Source organism: Entelurus aequoreus, linkage group LG27 (assembly GCF_033978785.1).
Source record: "Entelurus aequoreus isolate RoL-2023_Sb linkage group LG27, RoL_Eaeq_v1.1, whole genome shotgun sequence".
Lineage (NCBI taxonomy): Eukaryota > Metazoa > Chordata > Actinopteri > Syngnathiformes > Syngnathidae > Entelurus > Entelurus aequoreus.
In genome coordinates, this window is record NC_084757.1 from 35,802,399 (window position 1) to 35,825,247 (window position 22,849).

The 22,849-nt window shown below is 40.5% G+C and overlaps 2 protein-coding genes across 7 annotated transcripts; both read left to right on the forward strand.

Moving 5' to 3' along the window:
• The first annotated feature begins 148 nt into the window (after positions 1-148).
• On the forward strand, positions 149-3,684 carry LOC133644138 (gastrula zinc finger protein XlCGF57.1-like). Of its 3 annotated transcripts, none has more exons than XM_062038464.1 (3): positions 149-281; positions 1,920-2,212; positions 2,258-3,684. In XM_062038464.1, exons 2-3 carry the CDS (start codon positions 1,937-1,939, stop codon positions 3,317-3,319), a joined length of 1,338 nt encoding a protein of 445 aa, XP_061894448.1. In that variant the 5' UTR covers positions 149-281; positions 1,920-1,936; the 3' UTR covers positions 3,320-3,684. The 3 variants fall into 3 exon arrangements, with proteins under 3 accessions (XP_061894448.1, XP_061894449.1, XP_061894447.1); XM_062038465.1 differs by having other exon boundaries at positions 1,920-2,167; XM_062038463.1 differs by having other exon boundaries at positions 1,920-3,684.
• Positions 3,685-14,795: 11,111 nt separating this feature from the next.
• dtymk (deoxythymidylate kinase (thymidylate kinase)) lies at positions 14,796-19,743 on the forward strand. 4 transcript variants are annotated; one of them, XM_062039556.1, is made up of 6 exons: positions 14,801-15,036; positions 18,027-18,135; positions 18,223-18,313; positions 18,384-18,581; positions 18,640-18,789; positions 19,530-19,743. In XM_062039556.1, the coding sequence occupies exons 1-5, from the start codon at positions 14,907-14,909 to the stop codon at positions 18,748-18,750; spliced, it is 639 nt and encodes a 212-aa protein (XP_061895540.1). In that variant the 5' UTR covers positions 14,801-14,906; the 3' UTR covers positions 18,751-18,789; positions 19,530-19,743. The 4 variants fall into 4 exon arrangements, with proteins under 4 accessions (XP_061895538.1, XP_061895539.1, XP_061895537.1 ...); XM_062039554.1 differs by having other exon boundaries at positions 14,796-15,036; positions 18,027-18,313; XM_062039555.1 differs by having other exon boundaries at positions 14,796-15,036; positions 18,027-18,313; positions 18,640-18,761; positions 19,502-19,743.
• The last annotated feature ends 3,106 nt before the right edge of the window (positions 19,744-22,849 follow it).

The window sequence follows — 22,849 nt, forward strand, 5'->3', positions numbered from 1 at the left end:
CCAAATGTGATCCATAGTACCAAAGTGCCTCAGTGGTTGTAATTGTTGCATTCAAAGTCCATGTGGTGTTACTGCTGCTAGTCTAGAGGAAGGGCATAGTGTGCATGCAGTAGGTGAAAGCCGCCGAAGGGGGCAGCAAAGTCTTGTCCTGCGTTGATCGTAGAAGAAGAAGAAGAACCCGGAAGTGAGCGAGACTCCGCTCAGTTCGTCGCCATCTCCGCTTCAAAGTAACTTTTAATTGTCGTGTTTCTTCTTCTCACTTAGTGGGACATCTCTTGCAGGTAATACTCACTTTGTCTCCTGTCAATAATCCTTTTAGTAGGGCAGAATATATCTTAGTGAGGCACAGACGCTGCTGTTAGCATCACATGCTAATCTGAGAGCTAGCTAACGGTGTGAAAATGTCCTCTTTTCGTCCTTTAAACACTTCAAAGTTACTACATGAACCTTTTTAAAGTCATTTAAACACCTAATAGTTACTACATGGACCTTTTTAAAGTACTTTAAACACTTAATATTTTCTACATGAACCTTTATATTATATTAACAAGTACTGTAGTACAGTGTTTTTCAACCTTTTTTGAGCCGAGGCACATTTTTCACCAGCAGACATCATTAAAAAAACGAAACTCAGTTGACAGTAAAAAGTCGTTGTCGCAATTGTTGGATATGACTTTAAAGCATAACCAAGCATGTATCAATATAGCTCTTGTCTCAAAGTAGGTGTACTGTCACCACCTGTCACATCACACCCTGACTTATTTGGAGTTTATTGCTGTTTTTCTGTGTGTAGTGTTTTAGTTCTTGTCTTGCACTCCTATTTTGGTGACTTTTTGTCTTTTGTTGGTATTTTCCTGTAGCAGCTTCATGTCTTCCTTTGAGCGATATTTCCCACATCTACTTTGTTTTAGCAATCAAGACTATTTCAGTTGTTTTTATCCTTCTTCGCGGGGACATTGTTGATTGTCATGTCATGTTCGGATGTACTTTGTGGACGCCGTCTTTGCTCCACAGTAAGTCTTTGCTGTCGTCCAGCATTCTCTTTACTTTGTAGCCAGTTCAGTTGTAGTTTCGTTCCGCATAGCCTTCCCTGAGCTTCAATGCCTTTTCTTAGGGACACTCACCTTTTTGTTTATTTTTAGTTTAACTGCACACTGCCTCCCGCTGTTTCCACAGCTACAAAGCAATTAGCTACCTGCTGCCACCTACTGATATGGAAGAGTATTACACGGTTACTCTGCCGAGCTGTAGACAGCACCGACACTCAACAACAACACATCATTTGCAGACTATAATTACTGGTTTGCAAAAAATATTTATAACCCAAATAGGTGAAATTAGATAATCTCCCACGGCACACCAGATTGCATCTCACGGCACACTAGCGCGGCACAGTGGTTGAAAAACACTGCTGTAGTATATTTGGAGGTACTACTACTGTAAATACACAGTTGAATATTAACAAGTACTGTAGTATATTTTAAGGTACTACTACTGTAAATACACAGTTGAATATTAACAAGTATTGTAGTATATTTGGAGGTACTACTACTGTAAATACACAGCTGAATATTAACAAGTACTGTAGTATATTTGGAGGTACTACTACTGTAAATACACAGTTGAATATTAACAAGTATTGTAGTATATTTGGAGGTACTACTGTAAATACACAGTTCTCACTGTAGTATATTTCACTGTAGTATATTTGGAGGTACTACTGTAAATACACAGTTTTCACTGTAGTATATTTGGAGGTACTACAACTGTACATATGAAATATTATTTGCTTTATTGGGTACTTTTGCACAGTACTGTAAAAAGTAAGTACTGGATCAATATCGCTGATATCAGCCTGAATCTGACTCCGTATCGAAGCGGAAAGAAAACCGCTCATATGCTTCCCCTGCCTCTGTCAGACATCCAGCTGCTGCTCATGGCCAGTGGACAGGAGCCACAGCCCCCTGGCGTGAAAGAGGAGGAGGAGGAGGAGGAGGAGCCACACACCAGCCAGTCGGGTCAAGGCCTGCAGGTAGATGCCGACATCAGCACTTTCCCTTTCACTATCGTGCTGGTCAAGTGTGAGGATGAGGACGACGCTCCGCCCTCACATCTTCGTCGCCATCCAAGTGACGACAACAGGGGGGCGGAGCCTCTCTGTGGTCAGGTGACAACACCAGCATCTTTACGGGCGGAGCCTGTAAGTGGAGAGGTGACAACGGAAGCATCCTTATGGGCGGAGCCCGTAAGTGGTCAGGTGACAACACCAGCATCTTTAGGGGCGGAGCCTGTGAGTGGTGAGGCGAGAAGAGAGGGACAAATGGCCGACATGTGGCAGTCCTCTGAGAGCGAGGACGACGCTGGCAAGGACGGTCACTTCCAGCCGGGTGAGAAGAAGCTGAGCTGCTCGGAATGTGCCGGGTGCTTTGGCGACAAGAGCATCCTGAAGCGCCACATGAAGCGCCACACCGGGGAGAAACCTTTCCCCTGCTCCGTTTGCAGCAAGCGCTTCAGTCGCAGGGACTGCTTGCTCTCCCACATGAGGTGCCACACCCCGGAGAAACCTTTCAACTGCTCCGTGTGCGGCCAGATGTTCCGTCACCGGCAGAACCTGCTGTCTCACCTCAGGTGTCACATCGGGGAGAAACCCTTCATCTGCGCACTGTGCGGAGGCTCCTTCTCCACCAAAGCGCACTTGAAGAGGCACGCCAGGACGCACACCGGGGAGAAACCTTATCACTGCTCTGTGTGCGACAAGAGGTTCTCCGCCAAGGGGAACGTCCTGCTGCACATGAGGACTCACACGGGCGAGAAGCCTTTCTCCTGCACCGTTTGCGGCGGAACATTTTCTACCAAGACACATTTGACCAGACACACCAGGACGCACACCGGGGAGAAACCTTTCGCTTGCTCGGTCTGCGGTCAAAGGTTCTCGCTGAAGGAAAACATGACGACACACCTGAAGAAACACGGCAGGGAGCCTCGCGTTTCTTGCCCGGCCTGCCCACAAACCTTCTCCGACAAGAGAGAAATGTCGGCGCACAGAAGAAGGCACGCGGCGGAGAAGGCCTTCTCCTGCCCGCTGTGCGCCAAGAGCTTCTCCAGCAAGGGCAACATGACGGCACACCTCAGGGCGCACAGCGGGGAGAAACCTTTCATCTGCTCGCTGTGCCACAAACGCTTCTCCATAAAGGGGGACATGATGAGACACCAGAGAACGCACACTGGGGAGAAACCCTTTGGCTGCGCCGCCTGCCACAAGCGGTTCACTCGAAAGTGCCACGTCAGCAAACACAGGTGTGCTGCTGGACAAACATGATCTTTGATATTGGGATTCTATTGATGTCCTTAAAGTGTCCAGCTGGGCATTATCATGTATTTACACCTAATACAGAAGTACTTCTGTGTGTACTTACTCATGTCCTGTACTACATGTCTACTACTACATGGTGCACAGACAGGAAAACAGTTTTCACTCGGCTTAATGGTTGATAAACTTTCACTTTTGAGGCGAATGAATATTATTATTTGTGTACTACACTAATAGTAGTATTTCATTGTTCAACCAAACCGAGGCGCTCTCCAAAATGCCTTTAAAATATGAGACATTGCAAGAAAACATCAGGAAGTAGAAAATAATATATATATATACTTGGTGTAATAACATGCATTTAAGATGTAAACATGGATGTCTATTTACAAATACATCAGTATTTGTCACACAAGGTATTGATTGGTAGTTTTTGCACTAGTTCTTCCTTGGTTTCAGGTCCAATGTTGCCCTGGGAAAAACAGTTTGTCATCCCTGAAGTCGGGGCTGTGACGACGTTGGTCTCCTGCCCGCTGGGAGAAGATACAAAGATGGGAGGAGCCAGGGAGGTCAGCTGATGCGTCAGGTGATGGACGACTTCCAGGTGGGTTTGGATCAGCTGGTGATTTTTAACCATCACTGCTGTGCTCCTGGCAAACCACACGGTGGCGCCGATCAATCCAACTTTATTTGAAACGCACTTTTTAGACTTTCTCAAATGTAGAACTCACACTTAAAAACAGAACCCAGTGGAGCGGTAACAAGCTACAAGTAGCCAAGTATCAAATAAAAACTTGGTGATGTGTGACGTATCAAACAAAAACGTGGTGACGTGTGACGTATCAAACAAAAACGTGGTGACGTGTGACGTATCAAACAAAAACTTGGTGACGTGTGACGGTTTCAAACAAAAACTTGGTGACGTGTGACGGTATCAAACAAAAACGTGGTGACGTGTGACGGTATCAAAATAAAACTTGGTGATGTGTGAGGTATCAAACAAAAACTTGGTGACGTGCGACTGTATCAAACAAAAATGTGATGTGTGAAGGTATCAAACAAAAACTTGGTGACGTGTGACGGTATCAAACAAAAACTTGGTGACGTGTGACGGTATCAAACAAAAATGTGGTGACGTGTGACGTATCAAAATAAAACTTGGTGATGTGTGACGTATCAAAATAAAACTTGGTGACGTGTGACGGTTTCAAACAAAAACTTGGTGACGTGTGACGGTATTAAACAAAAACTTGGTGACGTGTGACGGTATCAAACAAAAACTTGGTGACGTGTGACGGTATCAAGCAAAAACGTGGTGACGTGTGACGGTATCAAAATAAAACTTGGTGATGTGTGACGGTATCAAACAAAATGTGGTGACGTGTGACAGTATCAAACAAAAACTTGGTGATGTGTGACGGTATCAAAATAAAACTTGGTGACGTGTGACGGTATCAAACAAAATGTGGTGACGTGTGACGGTATCAAACAAAAACTTGGTGACATGTGACGTATCAAACAAAAACTTGGTGACGTGTGACGGTATCAAACAAAAATGTGGTGACGTGTGACGTATCAAAATAAAACTTGGTGATGTGTGACGTATCAAAATAAAACTTGGTGACGTGTGACGGTCTCAAACAAAAACTTGGTGACGTGTGACGGTATTAAACAAAAACTTGGTGACGTGTGACGGTATCAAACAAAAACTTGGTGACGTGTGACGGTATCAAGCAAAAACGTGGTGACGTGTGACGGTATCAAACAAAAACTTGGTGATGTGTGACGGTATCAAACAAAATGTGGTGACGTGTGACAGTATCAAAGAAAAACTTGGTGATGTGTGACGGTATCAAACAAAAACTTGGTGACGTGTGACGTTATCAAACAAAAACTTGGTGACGTGTGACGGTATCAAACAAAAACGTGGTGACGTGTGACGGTATCAAACAAAAACGTGGTGACGTGTGACGGTATCAAAATAAAACTTGGTGATGTGTGACGGTATCAAACAAAATGTGGTGACGTGTGACAGTATCAAACAAAAACTTGGTGATGTGTGACGGTATCAAAATAAAACTTGGTGACGTGTGACGGTATCAAACAAAATGTGGTGACGTGTGACGGTATCAAACAAAAACTTGGTGATGTGTGACGGTATCACAATAAAACTTGGTGACGTGTGACGGTTTCAAACAAAAACTTGGTGACGTGTGACGGTATCAAACAAAAACTTAGTGACGTGTGACGGTATCAAACAAAAACTTGGTGATGTGTGACGGTATCAAACAAAAACTTGGTGACGTGTGACGGTATCAAACAAAATCTTGGTGACGTGTGATGGTATCAAACAAAAACGTGGTGACGTGTGACGTATCAAAATAAAACTTGGTGATGTGTGACGTATCAAACAAAAACTTGGTGACGTGCGACGGTATCAAACAAAAATGTGATGATGTGTGACGGTATCACACAAAAATGTGGTGACGTGCGACGGTATCAAACAAAAATGTGGTGATGTGTGACGGTATCAAACAAAAATGTGGTGATGTGTGACGGTATCAAACAAAAACGTGGTGACGTGCGACGGTATCAAACAAAAATGTGGTGATGTGTGACGGTATCAAACAAAAACTTGGTGACGTGTGATGGTATCAAACAAAAACTTGGTGACGTGTGACGGTATCAAACAAAAACGTGGTGATGTGTGACGGTATCAAAATAAAACTTGGTGACGTGTGACGGTATCAAACAAAAACTTGGTGATGTGTGACGGTATCACAATAAAACTTGGTGACGTGTGACGGTTTCAAACAAAAACTTGGTGACGTGTGACGGTATCAAACAAAAACTTAGTGACGTGTGACGGTATCAAACAAAAACTTGGTGATGTGTGACGGTATCAAACAAAAACTTGGTGACGTGTGACGGTATCAAACAAAATCTTGGTGACGTGTGACGGTATCAAACAAAAACGTGGTGACGTGTGACGGTATCAAAATAAAACTTGGTGATGTGTGACGGTATCAAACAAAATGTGGTGACGTGTGACGGTATCAAACAAAAACGTGGTGACGTGTGACGGTATCAAACAAAAACGTGGTGACGTGTGACGGTATCAAAATAAAACTTGGTGATGTGTGACGGTATCAAACAAAATGTGGTGACGTGTGACGGTATCAAAATAAAACTTGGTGATGTGTGACGGTATCAAACAAAATGTGGTGACGTGTGACGGTATCAAACAAAAACTTGGTGACGTGTGACGGTATCAAAACAAAAACTTTGCAGGGGGGCGGAGCCTGGACAAGTGGCCACCTCATAAAGTGTCGGACTGAAAATGTCTTTCATCAGTCAGAGAAGTATTGACATGATGAAAAGTGATAATGTTAGTCACCACACAACATTTTATACAAGCATGATGAAAAGTGACATGATGAAAAGTGACATGATGAAAAGTGATCATGTTAGTCACCACACAACATTTTATACAAGCATGTCCACTGTAGAGGACACTGCTTCCACAGGTAAAAAGAGACTAAAGTGAAGATGATTGTTGTAGATTATTGTTACAACATGATTGTTGTACATTATTATAAATATGGTTGATTGATACATTACATATGCCACATATTCTCATAAAACAAAATACATTCCTTAAAAAATTATAGTAGGCTACAGAAACTAGAAAGTTTAAGCATAAGCATTTTTTTAAATAAAAGTATACCAGAAAAAAATGATTTTTTGCTTTGATACTCTTCATAAAATTCTAAATATGTAAATCAGTTTAATTTAGTTGCTATTATTTAGGACTACTGCTGTATGCCAAATGAACAAAATAACGCACACAATATTAAGATTTGTTCCAAAATGTAGATCAGTTTAAACAGTTTGTCCAAACTTTTCCCACTGAAAGAAAGTTTCATTTTCAAAACCAATACAATAGATATCATTTTTTTTCTACCTTTAGGGCTCCACTCAAGTGTTTTTTCAGGGGCCCCAAAAAAGTCTCAGTCATAAAAATATTAAAAAATAAGTCATTTACTTTTGAACCAATATAAATATCTGGATCAACTATATATGTCCATACAAAATATGCAATATTTCCCCTCAAAAAATGTCAAAGTGGAATATTTGGCTCCTTAAAAAGGTAAATAAGAACAATGACAGTTTTTTTAATTACCCATAAAATGAATGGGGATGGAGAAGGACCCCACTCATAAAAGTGTTAAAATAAGTAATACTTTTTTTAAAAAACTTTTAACATTTAAGTCTCTCGATCAATTTCAAATACTCATCGATTATAAGTTTTCAATCTTTTTTAATATATATTGTGTTATGCCCTTTTTTGTAAAATAAAAAAATGGCATTGATTGATTGAGACTTGTATTAGTAGATTGCACAGTACAGTACATATTCCGTACAATTAACCACTAAATGGTAACACCCCAATAAGTTTTTCAACTTGTTTAAGTCCACGTTAATCAATTCATGGCAAACACAAAGTATGCAATATTTCCCCCCCAAAAAATATTTCAAATGGAATATTTGATGTGAAGTAATTGGTGCCTTGACTATGTCAGTAATTCACAACATTGATTTTGATTCATTATTATCTTTTAAACAATGACAGCTGTGATGGAGTAGGTTACTCTGGATGAGGAATGCTGGTCTGATATCTTCTTAGGACAAGGACTGCGGTCAGAGAGGAGGCCACAGACAGGCTTTAAGAAACTCTTTAATGGTGAAGTTGGACAAGTGTGGTGTGTGTGTGTGTGTGTGTGTGTGTGTGTGTGTGTGTGTGTGTGTGTGTGTGTGTGTGTGTGTGGTCTAAAGGGAACACATACAAAGAATGATTAGGATACATTTAGGCAATATAATATGCAATAATGTTATATATAATATAATATAATCTACAATGTGTTATAAAACAAATATACATGGACAATTAAAGCAGTCCATTAGAGATGAATGCAGAATAAGCACTGTTGATTTAGACCAGGGGTGTCCAAACTTTTTCCACTGGAAAATCAAAGCACGCGGGGGCCATTTTGATATAATTTCATTTTCCAAAACCTATACAATATACACTTCTTTTTTTTTTTAACCTTTGGGCTTCCATTAAATGAGGTCCTAGAGACCCAGAAGGGTTTCAGTCTTAAAAAAGGTTAAAAATAAGTCATAAATTATTTATTTTTTATTAAACGCTTGAATCTCTAATTCAACTTCATATTTGAAGTTCGATCAACTTCAAATATATATATATATATATTTTTTTTTTTTTACTTTTTATGAGCTTTTTGTCCAAATCCTATTTTTTGGGGCAAAAATATAAAATATACAGTATTTTTCCCAAAAATATTTTCAAAGTGGAATATTTAATGTGAAGTAATTGGATCCCTAAATAGGTCAATAATTAATAGCAAAATTAATTCCAATAAAATTCTTGGGGATCCAAAAGTGCCCCACTCAAAAAGGTCATGCTTTTTTTTTATTTTGCTTTTTATTTTTTAATTAGTTTACAATCAACACTTAAATCTCTATAGCTTCAGATAAAATACAATGTAATTAGTTTAGTATATTCATAATAACAATCAATATAATAATTAGTATTAGTATATAATTAGTATGTATTTTTTTTTAAATAATTTTCATATTTTTCATGTTTTTTTATTTGTATTTATGTACTTTTTGTCCTAAAATCAGTCAATAATTCATAACAACATTGATTTTGATTCATTGTTATTTTTTAAGTTAAAGTTAAAGTACCAATGATTTTGATAAATAATTTTTTTTTTAAAAGTGTTATTAGATTCAACAATGCAACTTTTTCTGATTGCATTTCACCTTTTTGCTCTTTTATTTAAAAAATGTTTTAGTATTTTTAGAATGATGTGCTGCGGGCCGGTAAAACATTAGCTGCGGGCTGCAAATGACCCCCGGGCCACACTTTGGACACCATTGCTTTAGACCAGGGGTGTCAAACTCAATTTAGATCGGGGGCCACATGGAGAAAAATATACTCCCAAGTGGGCCGGACTGGTGAAATCACGGCACGATAACTTAAAAATAAAGACAACTTCAGATTGTTTTCTTTGTTTAAAAATAGAACAAGCACATTCTGAAAATGTACAAATCATAATGTTGTTGGGGTTTGTTTACACTTACATGTTGCGGTTAATTGTATTCTACCTTTATTAGTCGTTATTTATACTTTCTCAATAAATTATGTGATAATGTTCATCAGTCATTGGTGTTCATTTTCAATGTATCAAGATAAAAAAAATAATACCAAAATCAAATTACGGGATGTTATTTATGTAATTTGCTAATTTTCCTCGACTGGTGCACTAACATCATGTGGGGTTTTTTTTTTTTTACATATGTAGCATCATCCACAAATATACAAAGAATTGCTATTGTGACATCTAGTGGACACATTTAGAACACCAGTTTCTTTCATTCAAAAATTTCGGCTCATTTTTATACTTAGCTAACTCATCCCGCGGGCCGGATAAAACCAGTTCACGGGCCTGATCCGGCCCGCGGGCCGTACATTTGACACCTCTGCTTTAGACAGTGCTGTAGACGTGGTCTGTGTCGCCCTCTAGTGGTAGGATAGGGTAACGACTGTAACAAGAAGTATCAACAGGGCGAAAGTTGAGCTGGCAGAAACATTGTTGCAAACAAACACTCTGTTAAGGCTACATCTAACACATTATAGGCATTGTTGGAGCCAAAATTCCTTATTTGTTTATATTGTTTTTATTTTATTTTCTCTAAATTGATTGTTGGGTTCAGCATGTTTAATTTCCTTTTCGGCAGATTGCTGCGCCCACTTCCTGTTAAGAACCAGGAAGTGTTGACAGGGAGGGGACTGTTGTTATGGTGCGGTTACCATGGTAGCCTCCATAAATTGGGCACAGGTGTGAGCATGGGCAGGGCGATTGGAGGACAAACAGTTTTCGACCGTGGTCGTGTTCGTGGTCGTGTTCGTGTCATGTGGTATCGTGTCATGTGGTGACAATGCTGTGACAATGTGCCAATCAAGGTCAGCAAACTTTGTTATAGAATTGACATTTGATTTAATTTAGATAGCTGGAATAAACGGATTGTCATATCCAAACACAGTTGTACAGTACTGGACATTCTATTACTTTCACGCGTCAAACTGGTCAACACAGTCGCCCTCGGTACCAGCCCAAAGGTAAGGGCTGTACAATAAGTACAAGAACTCTTTTCGAAGAACATCTTTTGAAGACAAGAACAAAGTAAAGGTATGTAGCGCGCTACACGGGTTAATAGATGGCCATATAATAGTGTGTGCACACAAAGACAGAAACAAAAAATCCAATGCATTGGTGGTTAATATTTAATGTTATTTAACCCGTTAGTGGGTATTTTCTATGATGTTTTGTGCATGATTGCAACCCATTCGTGGGTACATTTCAATTACAAGGTGGTGTTTTATGATTCCTTGTGCAAGCCCGTTCGTGGGTGAGGTTTGATTTGAACAAATGCAAATTAATAATTGCGGGTTTTGATTTTTGGTGTTTTGACTGACATTAACAAGGTTTCCATATATTTGATTTGATTTTGAATTTGTGGGTTGTGTATAATCATGGATCCTGGAAAAGGCAAACATGAGGCTTTGGAAATACATGATCATGCGTTAATGGAGGAGTTAAAGGCCTACTGAAATGAATTTTTTTTATTTAAACGGGGATAGCAGATCTATTCTATGTGTCATACTTGATCATTTCGCGATATTGCCATATTTTTGCTGAACGGATTTAGTATAGAACAACGACGATAAAGATTGCAACTTTTGGTATCTGATAAAAAAAGGCTTGCACCTACCGGAAGTAGCGTGACGTAGTCAGTTGAACATATACGCAAAGTTCCCTATTGTTTACAATGATGGCCGCATGAAGTGAGAGAGATTCGGACCGAGAAAGCGACAATTTCCCCATTAATTTGAGCGAGGATGAAAGATTTGTGGATGAGTAAAGTGCAAGTGAAGGACTAGTGGGGAGTTGAAGCTATTCAGATAGGGAAGATGCTGTGAGAGGCGGGGGTGACCTGATATTCAGCTGGGAATGACTACAACAGTAAATAAACACAAGACATATATATACTCTATTAGCCACAACACAACCAGGCTTATATTTAATATGACACAAATTAATCCTGCATAAAAACACCTGCGTGTTTGTTACGCTAGCTCCTAGCTCCTCTGCTAGCTCCTAGCTCCATAGAACACGCCAATACAATTCAAACACCTGATCAACACACACAATCACTCAGCCCAAAAGACCGTTCACCTAACCCAAGGTTCATAAAGCTTATATATTTAAAAAAAAGTTACGTACATACGCAAAAAAAAGTTGCACACATACGGTCAAGCGATCAAATGTTTAGAAGCCAAAGCTGCATACTCACAGTAGCACGTCTGCGTCTTTGTCATCCACATCAAAGTAATCCTGGTAAGAGTCTGTGTTGTCCCAGTTCTCTACAGGCGTCTGTGTATCCAAGTCAAAAGTCCTCCTGGTTAGAGTCTCTGTTATCGGAGTTCTTCCATCTTGACTGCATCTTTCGGGAATGTAAACAAAGAAGCGCCGGCTGTGTACTGTTGTGGCTGACTACGTTCGAAAAATACGTCCATTTCGCACCGACAACTTTCTTCTTTGCTTGCTCAGCTTCCTTCTCCATAATGCAATGAACATGATTGCAACAGATTCACGAACACAGATGTCCAGAATACTGTGGAATTATGAAATGAAAACAGAGCTTTTTCGTATTGGCTTCAATGTGGAAGGCATACCCGTGTTCGCCGGTCTACGTCACGCGCATACGTCATCCTCAGAGGCGTTTCGAACCGGAAGTTTAGCGGCAAATTTAAAATGTCACTTTATAAGTTAACCCGGCCGTATTGGCATGTGTTATAATGTTAAGATTTCATCATTGATATATAAACTATCAGACTGCGTGGTCGGTAGTAGTGGCTTTCAGTAGGCCTTTAAAGCTGCACTAAAAAAGAAGACAAGTCCAATACATCTCTGACCTATTCTGGAAAACGCTGGTTAAGAGAGTACTTACCTTTGCTACAGGAGCGGCAGAGGTGGAGCAAACAGAGAAGAAGTCTCGTCTCAAATGACATTGTACTGGCTCTACGTGGCTCTTGGTTACTTGGAAGAGTCATGGAGACTTATCCAGATAAAAAAGCATTGGTGTGTTCTGCTAACATCAAAACTGAAAAACTCTAACTCAAAGATGGTTGTTTGTTTATATTTATGGCTCCATTGTTATTTATTTTAAATTGTTCATGGCATCCTGCCCTTCTCAATTGGGGGCCGGAGTGTTGGAGCCAAATTTCCTTATTTGTTTATATTGTTTTTATTTTCTCTAATTGATTGTTGGGTTCAGCATGTTTAATTTCCTTTTCGGCAGATTGCTCCACTCACTTCCTGTTAAGAACCAGGAAGTGTTGACAGGGAGGGGACTGTTGCCATGGTGCGGTTACCATGGTAGCCTCCTTTAAATTGGGTTCAGGTGTGAGCATAGCCAGGGCGATTGGAGGACAAACAGTTTTCGACCGTGGTCGTGTTCGTGTTTGTGACGTGACGTGTCGTGTCAATGCTGTGACAATGTGCCAATCAAGGTCAGCATACTTTGTTATTTAACCTACATTTGATTTAAATTAGATAGCTGGAATAAACGGATTGTCATATCCAAACACAGTTCTACAGTACTGGACATTCTATTACTTTCACGCGTCAAACTGGTCAACACAGTCGCCCTCGGTACCAGCCCAAAGGTAAGGGCTGTACAAGGTCAATAATTAATAGCAAAATTAATTCCAATAAAATTCTTGGGGATCCAAAAGTGCCCCACTCAAAAAGGTCATGCTTTTTTTTATTTTGCTTTTTATTTTTTACAATCAACACTTAAATCTCTATAGCTTCAGATAAAATATAATGTAATTAGTTTAGTATATTCATAATAACAATCAATATAATAATTAGTATTAGTATATAATTAGTATGTATTTTTTTTTAAAATAATTTTCATATTTTTCATGTTTTTTTATTTGTATTTATGTCCTTTTTGTCCTAAAATCAGTCAATAATTCATAACATTTATTTTGATTCATTATTTTTTAAGTTAAAGTTAAAGTACCAATGATTTTGATTAATTATTTTTTTTTTTAAAAGTGTTATTAGATTCAACAATGCAACTTTTTCTGACTGCATTTCACCTTTTTGCTCTTTTATTTAAAAAATGTTTTAGTATTTTTAGAATGATGTGCTGCGGGCCGGTAAAACATTAGCTGCGGGCTGCAAGTGACCCCCGGGCCACACTTTGGACACCATTGATTTAGACAGTGCTTTAGACGTGGTTTGTGTCGCCCTCTAGTGGTAGGATAGGGTAACGACTGTGTAACAAGAAGTATCAACAGGGCGAAAGTTGAGCTGGCAGAAACATTGACAGGGCGAAAGTTGAGCTGGCAGAAACATTGTTGCAAACAAACACTCGGTTAAGGCTACATCTAACACATTATAGGCATTGTAGCATTAATAACCGTGCTATATTCGACGTATACTTACATTTGAGTCAGGAACGCACACAATGCTGTTTACACAATCACCCAAGGGCCCATATTACGCAGAAACGCTACAAACAGGAAATGACGTGTCAGACTAGACCGCCAAATTAAGAGCACAGGAAATTAACATCTCAAAACTGCGTCAGAAAAAGATAAGACTAAAACACTTTCTGACAGTTGCTTAAAAACAGCCTGCATGGCATATTGGTGTGATTAGTGTCAACATTGCAACATTTTTTGCTTTTTTATTCCATTTTCATGGGTTTTTTCTAATTTTGTTTTTTTTTAATAGTATCATTTAACATTGCAAAATTTTTTGCTTTTTTTTATTCCATTTTCATGGGTTTTTTCTAATTTCGTCTTTTTTTAATAGTATTTTTAAAAAATATGAACGTTTTGAATTTTTTTTTTCGCCTTATTTAATTTTTTTTTTGTCTTCGACGGTGTCTTGGAGAAGCTTAAACTATCGCGAGAATGGGCGAGGTCAAAAGACTCCTGCCATTGGCTCACACGGATACACGTGACCGAAAATGAGCGGGAGGGAGGAGGTTAGGCATCCGACTTCCGTGTTTACGTTTGTCAGCGCGGGAAGCGAGTTTCGCGCCGCGCAGGGATGACCACGCCCCCGCGCTCATTTGATTGGTCGCTTGTGCCTTCAGTAGGAAACACATCTACTTTTTTATTTTATAAACTGCAACATAATATTCAAAATAAGTACACACAGAGAAAGGGAAATACTAGGAAATAAGTGAGCGAAAGAGAAGGTTACATATTTTAGGGTTGCACTAAATATTACATACATTTAAAAAAAAAAAGACAGGGTTTAATAAAACAAATATAGCGTAGGTCCACCCTCCATGTCAGTAGGTGGCGCTAATGCGCAGCACAAGTTGCTTTCCAAACGCCATAAAGGAAGAAGAAGAAGAGAAAATGTCGCTTGCCAACCGCCATTAAGCCAAAGGAAGAAGAAGAGGAGGAAGAAGAGGAAAGATGGCGTGTAAACGAGGTGCTCTCATCGTGCTGGAGGGAGTAGACAAAGCAGGGAAAAGTACGCAGTGCAAGAAGCTGGTGGAGGCGCTGCAGCAGAGCGGACACCCCGCGGAAGTCATCAGGTTTCCCGGTGAGTTCCGCTTTGTTGTCGCGGAACTTTACGAGCTTTGCCGAACTTGTGTTAGTTTTTAAACGCAGGGTGATTAAACATCCTTTTTTTTTGTTAAGTGCTGACAATGTTCGAGTATTAGTTGTTCTCTTTTTTTTCTTCATTTATTTCAGGCAATGACACAAAAAGTACAACAACATGTAATAATAATAATGAATATAATGTAAAGATAATACAACTCAAAAATTACTGCATTGAAAAGTGTGTCAGTGTTTAAGCTGGATTTGCTAATGTTGCACATTTTATTTACAGGATTGATTTATCATGTGAGACTTAAAAGTATTCATTTAGATCAGGCCTGGGCAATTATTTTGAATCGGGGGCCACATTTAGAGAAAAAAATGTGTCTCGGGGCCAGAATATCTACAAACCCCGTTTCCATATAAGTTGGGAAATTGTGTGTGTGTGTGTGTGTGTGTGTGTGTGTGTGTGTGTGTGTGTGTGTGTGTGTGTGTGTGTGTGTGTGTGTGTGTGTGTGTGTGTGTGTGCGCGCGCACTTGTCTCACCATCCTTGTGTGGACATACACTTGATAAAGCACCCTTTCTGTGAGGATCTTTTGACTTGTGAGGACATTTGCCTGGTCCTCACAACTACAAAAGTAAAAAAAAAATTTTTACTTTGTGTGTTTTGTATTCTGAAGTGAGGTTGCAACTAGGGATGTCCGATAAATGTTTTAAAATGTAATATCGGAAATTATCGGTATCGTTTTTTTAATTATCGGTATCGTTTTTTGTTGTTTTTGTTTTTATTAAATCAACATAAAAAACACAAGATACACATACAATTAGTGCACCAACCCAAAAAACCTCCCTCCCCCATTTACACTCATTCATACAAAAGGGTTGTATCTTTTTTGTTATTAATATTCTGCTTCCTACATTATATATCAATACAGTCTGCAAGGGATACAGTCCGTAAGCACACATGATTGTGCGTGCTGCTGCTCCACTAATAGTACTAACCTTTAACACTTCATTTTACTCATTTTCATTCATTACTAGTTTCTATGTAACTGTTTTTATATTGTTTTACTTTCTTTTTTATTCAAGAAAATGTTTTTAATTTATTTATCTTATTTTATTAATTTTTTAAAAAAGTACCTTATCTTCACCATACCTGGTTGTCCAAATTAGGCATAATAATGTGTTAATTCCACGACTGCATATATCGGTTGATATCGGTATCGGTAATTAAAGAGTTGGACAATATCGGAATATCGGATATCGGCAAAAAGCCATTATCGGACATCCCTAATAATAATGTGTTAATTCCACGACTGCATATATCGGTTGATATCGGTATCGGTAATTAAAGAGTTGGACAATATCGGAATATCGGATATCGGCAAAAAGCCATTATAGGACATCCCTAATAATAATGTGTTAATTTCACGACTGCATATATCGGTTGATATCGGTATTGGTTGATATCGGTATCAGTAATTAAAGAGTTGGACAATATCGGAATATCGGCAAAAAGCCATTATCGGACATCCCTAATAATAATGTGTTAATTCCACGACTGCATATATCAGTTGATATCGGTATCGGTTGAAATCGGTATCGGTAATTAAAGAGTTGGACAATATCGGATATCGGCAAAAAGCCATTATCTGACATCCCTAATAATAATGTTAATTCCACGACTGCATATATCGGGTGATATCGGTTGATATCGGTATCGGTAATTAAAGAGTTGGACAATATCGGAATATCGGATATCGGCAAAAGGCCATTATAGGACATCCCTAATAATAATGTGTTAATTCCACGACTGCATATATCGGTTGATATCGGTATCGGTAATTAAAGAGTTGGACAATATCGGAATATCGGATATCGGCAAAAAGCCATTATCGGACATCCCTAATAATAATGTGTTAATTCCACGACTGCATATATCGGTTGATATCGGTATCGGTTGATATCGGTATCGGTAATTAAAGAGTTGGACAATATCGGAATATCGGATATCGGCAAAAAGCCATTATCAGACATCCCTAATAATAATGTGTTAATTCCACGACTGCATATATCGGTTGATATCGGTATCGGTTGATATCGGTATCGGTAATTAAAGAGTTGGACAATATCGGAATATCGGATATCGGCAAAAAGCCATTATTGGACATCCCTAATAATAATGTGTTAATTCCACGACTGCATATATCGGTTGATATCGGTATCGGTAATTAAAGAGTTGGACAATATCGGAATATCGGATATCGGCAAAAAGCCATTATAGGACATCCCTAATAATAATGTGTTAACTCCACGACTGCATATATCAGTTGATATCGGTATCGGTTGATATCGGTATCGGTAATTAAAGAGTTGGACAATATCGGAATATCGTCAAAAAGCCATTATCGGACATCCCTAATAATAATGTGTTAATTCCACGACTGCATATATCGGTTGATATCGGTATCGGTTGATATCGGTATCGGTAATAAAAGAGTTGGACAATATTGGATATCGGCAAAAAGCCCATCTAGGGCTAGATGTATATTTTTTCATCATTCTAGTTATAGTGGAAAGGGGGGCCCTCACAACCCACTAACCAAACGTGGGTCCACACAAAGTAGGCAAGACGTGTGTGTGTGTGTGTGTGTGTGTGTGTGTGTGTGTGTGTGTGTGTGTGTGTGTGTGTGTGTGTGTGTGTGTGTGTGTGTGTGTGTGTGTGTGTGTGTGTGTGTGTGTGTGTGTGTGTGTGTGTGTGTGTGTGTGTGTGTGTGTGTGTGTGTGTGTGTGTGTGTGTGTGTGTGTGTGTGTGTGTGTGTGTGTGTGTGTGTGTGTGTGTGTGTGTGTGTGTGTGTGTGTGTGTGTGTGTGTGTGTGTGTGTGTGTGTGTGTGTGTGTGTGTGTGTGTGTGTGTGTGTGTGCTACTTGAACTTTAAATATCGGCGTCATGTAAAAAAGTCCGACTAAATAAAAAGTATAATTTCCCAGACAGAAGCACGACTATCGGGAAGCTGATCAGTTGTTACCTGGAGAAGAAAAGTGACCTGGAGGACCACACGGTGCACCTGCTCTTCTCCGCCAACCGCTGGGAGATGGTGTATGTTGGAGTACATGTAGAGAATGCATGCGCAGCACAAAGTAGTCCTATTAAAAGTAAACAGCTGCTCTTGCCTCCACACCGCAGGCCTCACATGAAGAGCAGGCTGGAGGCAGGCACCACCCTGGTGGTGGACCGCTACGCCTTCTCCGGCGCGGCGTTCACCAGCGCCAAGCCCGTGAGTTCGCCGGCCACTCCCGACTCTCCGCAGCCGCCGCGTCACCTCGTACCTTTCTGTTGCGCGCCAGGGTTTCAGCCTGGACTGGTGCACCCGGCCTGACGTGGGCCTCCCCAAGCCAGACCTGGTGGTGTTCCTGCAGCTCAGCCCCGCCCAGGCGGCGCTGCGGGGCCACTTTGGCGAGGAGCGCTACGAGACCTCCGTCTTCCAGAGAGCGGTGCAGCAGAGGTTCCAGGAGCTGATGAAGGACCCTTCCGTCAACTGGAAGGTGAGGGCCGGGACACCACCGTGGTGGAGCGTCTCCTCACCCTGGCCGTCTCCCGCAGGTCGTCGACGCGTCGCAGAGCGTGGAGGACGTGCACGATGACATCACCGCGCTGAGTCTCCACGTCCTCAAAGTGGCTGGGGAGCAGCGCCTGGAGGAGCTTTGGAAGTGAGCATCCACAACCTTGTCTTTTCTTTTGTCCTGTACACAAGTGAGCGTCCACAACCTTGTCTTTTCTTTTGTCCTGTACACAAGTGAGCGTCCACAACCTTGTCTTTTGTCCTGTACACAAGTGAGCGTCCACAACCTTGTCTTTTGTCCTGTACACAAGTGAGCGTCCACAACCTTGTCTTTTCTTTTGTCCTGTACGCAAGTGAGCATCCACAACCTTGTCTTTTCTTTTGTCCTGTACACAAGTGAGCGTCCACAACCTTGTCTTTTGTCCTGTACGCAAGTGAGCGTCCACAACCTTGTCTTTTCTTTTGTCCTGTACACAAGTGAGCGTCCACAACCTTGTCTTTTCTTTTGTCCTGTACACAAGTGAGCGTCCACAACCTTGTCTTTTGTCCTATACACAAGTGAGCGTCCACAACTTTGTCTTTTGTCCTGTACACAAGTGAGCGTCCACAACCTTGTCTTTTCTTTTGTCCTGTACACAAGTGAGCGTCCACAACCTTGTCTTTTCTTTTGTCCTGTACACAAGTGAGCGTCCACAACCTTGTCTTTTGTCCTATACACAAGTGAGCGTCCACAACTTTGTCTTTTGTCCTGTACACAAGTGAGCGTCCACAACCTTGTCTTTTCTTTTTGAGCGTCCACAACCTTGTCTTTTCTTTTTGAGCGTCCACAACCTTGTCTTTTCTTTTGTCCTGTACACAGGTGAGCGTCCACAACCTTGTCTTTTCTTTTTGAGCGTCCACAACCTTGTGTTTTCTTTTGTCCTGTACACAGGTGAGCGTCCACAACCTTGTCTTTTGTCCTGTCCATGTGGAACAACACGTACATTAAAGCAGCACATGGGTGAGAGAGGACTGACACGTCCATCTTCAACTGTGAAACAAGCTTCTTTTTTTTTTAGCAGAAAGTCCAATTATGTCACAAAAGAAGCAGCAAAAAGTCCAAAAATATAAAAGTGATTTTGCTAAAAACAAGAGTTGAAAAATGCCACATTTTTTTATATCAGTCATTTTTTTGTCAATTGAGGCGGAAAAAAAGTGCAAGTTAATAAAAATATTGCGGCTGAAGCTGTCCAAAGTATTCTAAAAGTGCCCTTGAATGTGGCGCTAACATATTATTTATCATTTTATTATTTTGTCAAAATTATGAGGGACAAGCTGTAAAAATAGATTACTAAATCTACTTGTACATTTACTGTTAATATAATAATAATAATAATAGATTTTGTTTGTAAAAAGCACTTTACATTGAGTAAGCCAGTGTTTTTCAACCACTGTGCTGTGGCACACTAGTGTACCGTGGGAAATTATGTCATTTCACCTAATTGGGTTAAAAAATATTATTTGCAAACCAGTAATTATTTGTGATGTCAAGAGATGGGCAGAGTAACAGTGTAATACTCTTCCATATCAGTAGGTGGCAGCAGGTAGCTAATTGCTTAGTACATGTGGGGACATGGTTTGTCGTGATCACAATATGCTTCAACCAAAAATAACAAAAGGCATTGAAGCTTAGGGGTGGCGACGCAAAACGAAAATAAATCTGAACGGGCTGCAAAGTCAACAAAAACAGAATGCTGGACGACAGCAAAGACTTGCAGCTTGTGGCGTCCACAAAGTACATCTCTACATGACGTGACAATCAACAACAAAATAGGAGCGCCAGACAAGAAGTAAAACACTACACACGGGAAAACACCAAAATACTCCAAATAAGTCAGGGGGTGATGTGACAGGTGGTGACAGTACACCTAATTCGAGACAAGAGCTACAGTGCATGCTTGGTTATGCTTTGAATTTTTACCCAACGATTGCGAGAGCGACTTTTCGCCGCCAATATCGGGTGCCGAGTTTAATTTTTTTTGTGTCTTTCGCTGGTGGTGTGCCTTGGGATTACGTGCCTGGGCTCAGAAAAGGTTGAAAAACACCGGAGTAAACAACCTCAAAGTGCTACAGTGTATTAATAGATAATAAAATAAATAATACAAATAAAAACTAGAACAGCCAAATAGCTAAAACTAGTATGCGTATATCTAAAAAAAAAAAAGGCTTTTTAAAAAATAAGGGTTTTTAATCCTTTTTTTAAAAGCATCCACAGTCTGTGGTGCCCTCAGGTGGTCAGGGAGAGCGTTCCACAGGCTGGGAGCGGCGGAGCAGAAAGCCCCGGTCTCCCGTTGTTCGTGGCTTTGTCCTCGGAGGTTGGAGGAGGTTAGCTCATGCAGTTAATACAAAAAAGGTGTGATAACACACCTGCTCTGCCAGAGAATAAGAAGACTCAGAAGGTGAAGATCAGTGTTGTTTACAATGGAGCGAGAGAGATTCGGACCGAGAAAGTGACGATTACCCCATTAATTTGAGCGAGGATGAAAGATTCGTGGATGAGGAACGTTAGAGTGACGAACTAGAGAGGCAGTGCAGGGTGTATCTTTTTTTGCTCTGACCGTAACTTAGGTACAAGCTGGCTCATTGGATTCCACACTCTCTCCTTTTTCTATTGTGGATCACAGATTTGTATTTGAAACCACCTGGGATACTATATCCTCTTGAAAATGAGAGTCGAGAACGCGAAATGGACATTCAGTGCCTTTTATCTCCACGACAATACATCGGCGAAATGCTTTAGCTATGAGCTAACGTGATAGCATCGTGCTTTAACTGCATATAGAAACAAAAGAAATAAACTGGAAGGATAGATAGAAAATAAACAATACTATTAAACCGTGGACATGTAAATACACGGTTAATGCTTTCCAGCCTGGCGAAGGTTAACAATGCTGTTTCTAACGACGCCATTGAAGCTAACTTAGCAACCGGACTGCACAGAGCTATGCTAAAAACATTAGCTCTCCACCTACGCCAGCCAGCCCTCATTTGCTCATCAACACCCGTGCTCACCTGCGTTCCAGCGATCGGCAGAAGGACGAAGGACTTCACCCGATGCGTTTGGCGGCCCGGAGACGTAGGAAGTCAAGGTGAAGTCGGCGGCTAGCGCGGCTAGCGCTCCAACAAAGTCCTCCTGGTTGTGTTGCTGTAGTCCGCTGCTAATACACCGATCCCACCTACAACTGTCTTCTTTGCAGCCTTCATTGTTCATTAAACAAATTGCAAAAGATGTCCAGAATACTGTGGAATTATGAAATGAAAACAGAGCTTTTTGTATAGGATTCTACGGGTACCATAACTTCCGTTACTCGGACTTAGTCACGCGCATACGTCGTCATACCGCGATGTTTCAGCCGGATATTTCCCGGGAAGTTTTAAAATGTCACTTTATAAGTTAACCCGGCCGTATTGGCATGTGTTGCAATGTTAAGATTGCGATCACAAATGTATTTCAGAACTACTTCCAAACCTTGACGGCATAAACGCACATTTAAATAGTAGCGACATTTAGGAGGTGGCCATCTTTACACAGGTGAGCAGCATCTTTACACAGGTGAGCAGCATCTTTACACAGGTGAGCAGCATACTTGCCAACCTTCACACCCCACAATTAGGGAGATATTCAAGGGGTGTGTATATATTATATTATATTATATATATATATATATCATACTTGCCAACCCTCCCGTTTTTAGCGGGAGACTCCCGGTATTCAGCGCCTCTCCCGACAACCTCCCGGCAGAAATGTTCTCCCCCTGGAGGCCACGCCCCCTCCAGCTCAATGCGGACCTGAGTGGGGACAGCCTGTTCTCACGTCCGCTTTCCCACAATATAAACAGCTTGCCTGCCCAATGACGTCATAACTGTAGAATGATGGAGGGCGAGTTCCTGGTTTCTTTTGTGAGGCAGTTTCATTAACGTCCTCCCAGCGCGGCAACAACACACGTCACGTTTAGTCTACCGTAAAGCAGTTCGTCCGCCGTAAACAGCAATGTTGTGACACTCTTAAACAGGACAATACTGCCATCTACTGGATAGCCTCCAGAACACTGAAATTCAAGTATTTCTTTCATTTATATGTATAATAAAATAAATATATATATATATATAGCTAGAATTCACTGAAAGTCAAGTATTTCATACATATATATATATATATATATATATATATATATATATATATATATATATATATATATTAGGGCTGCAACA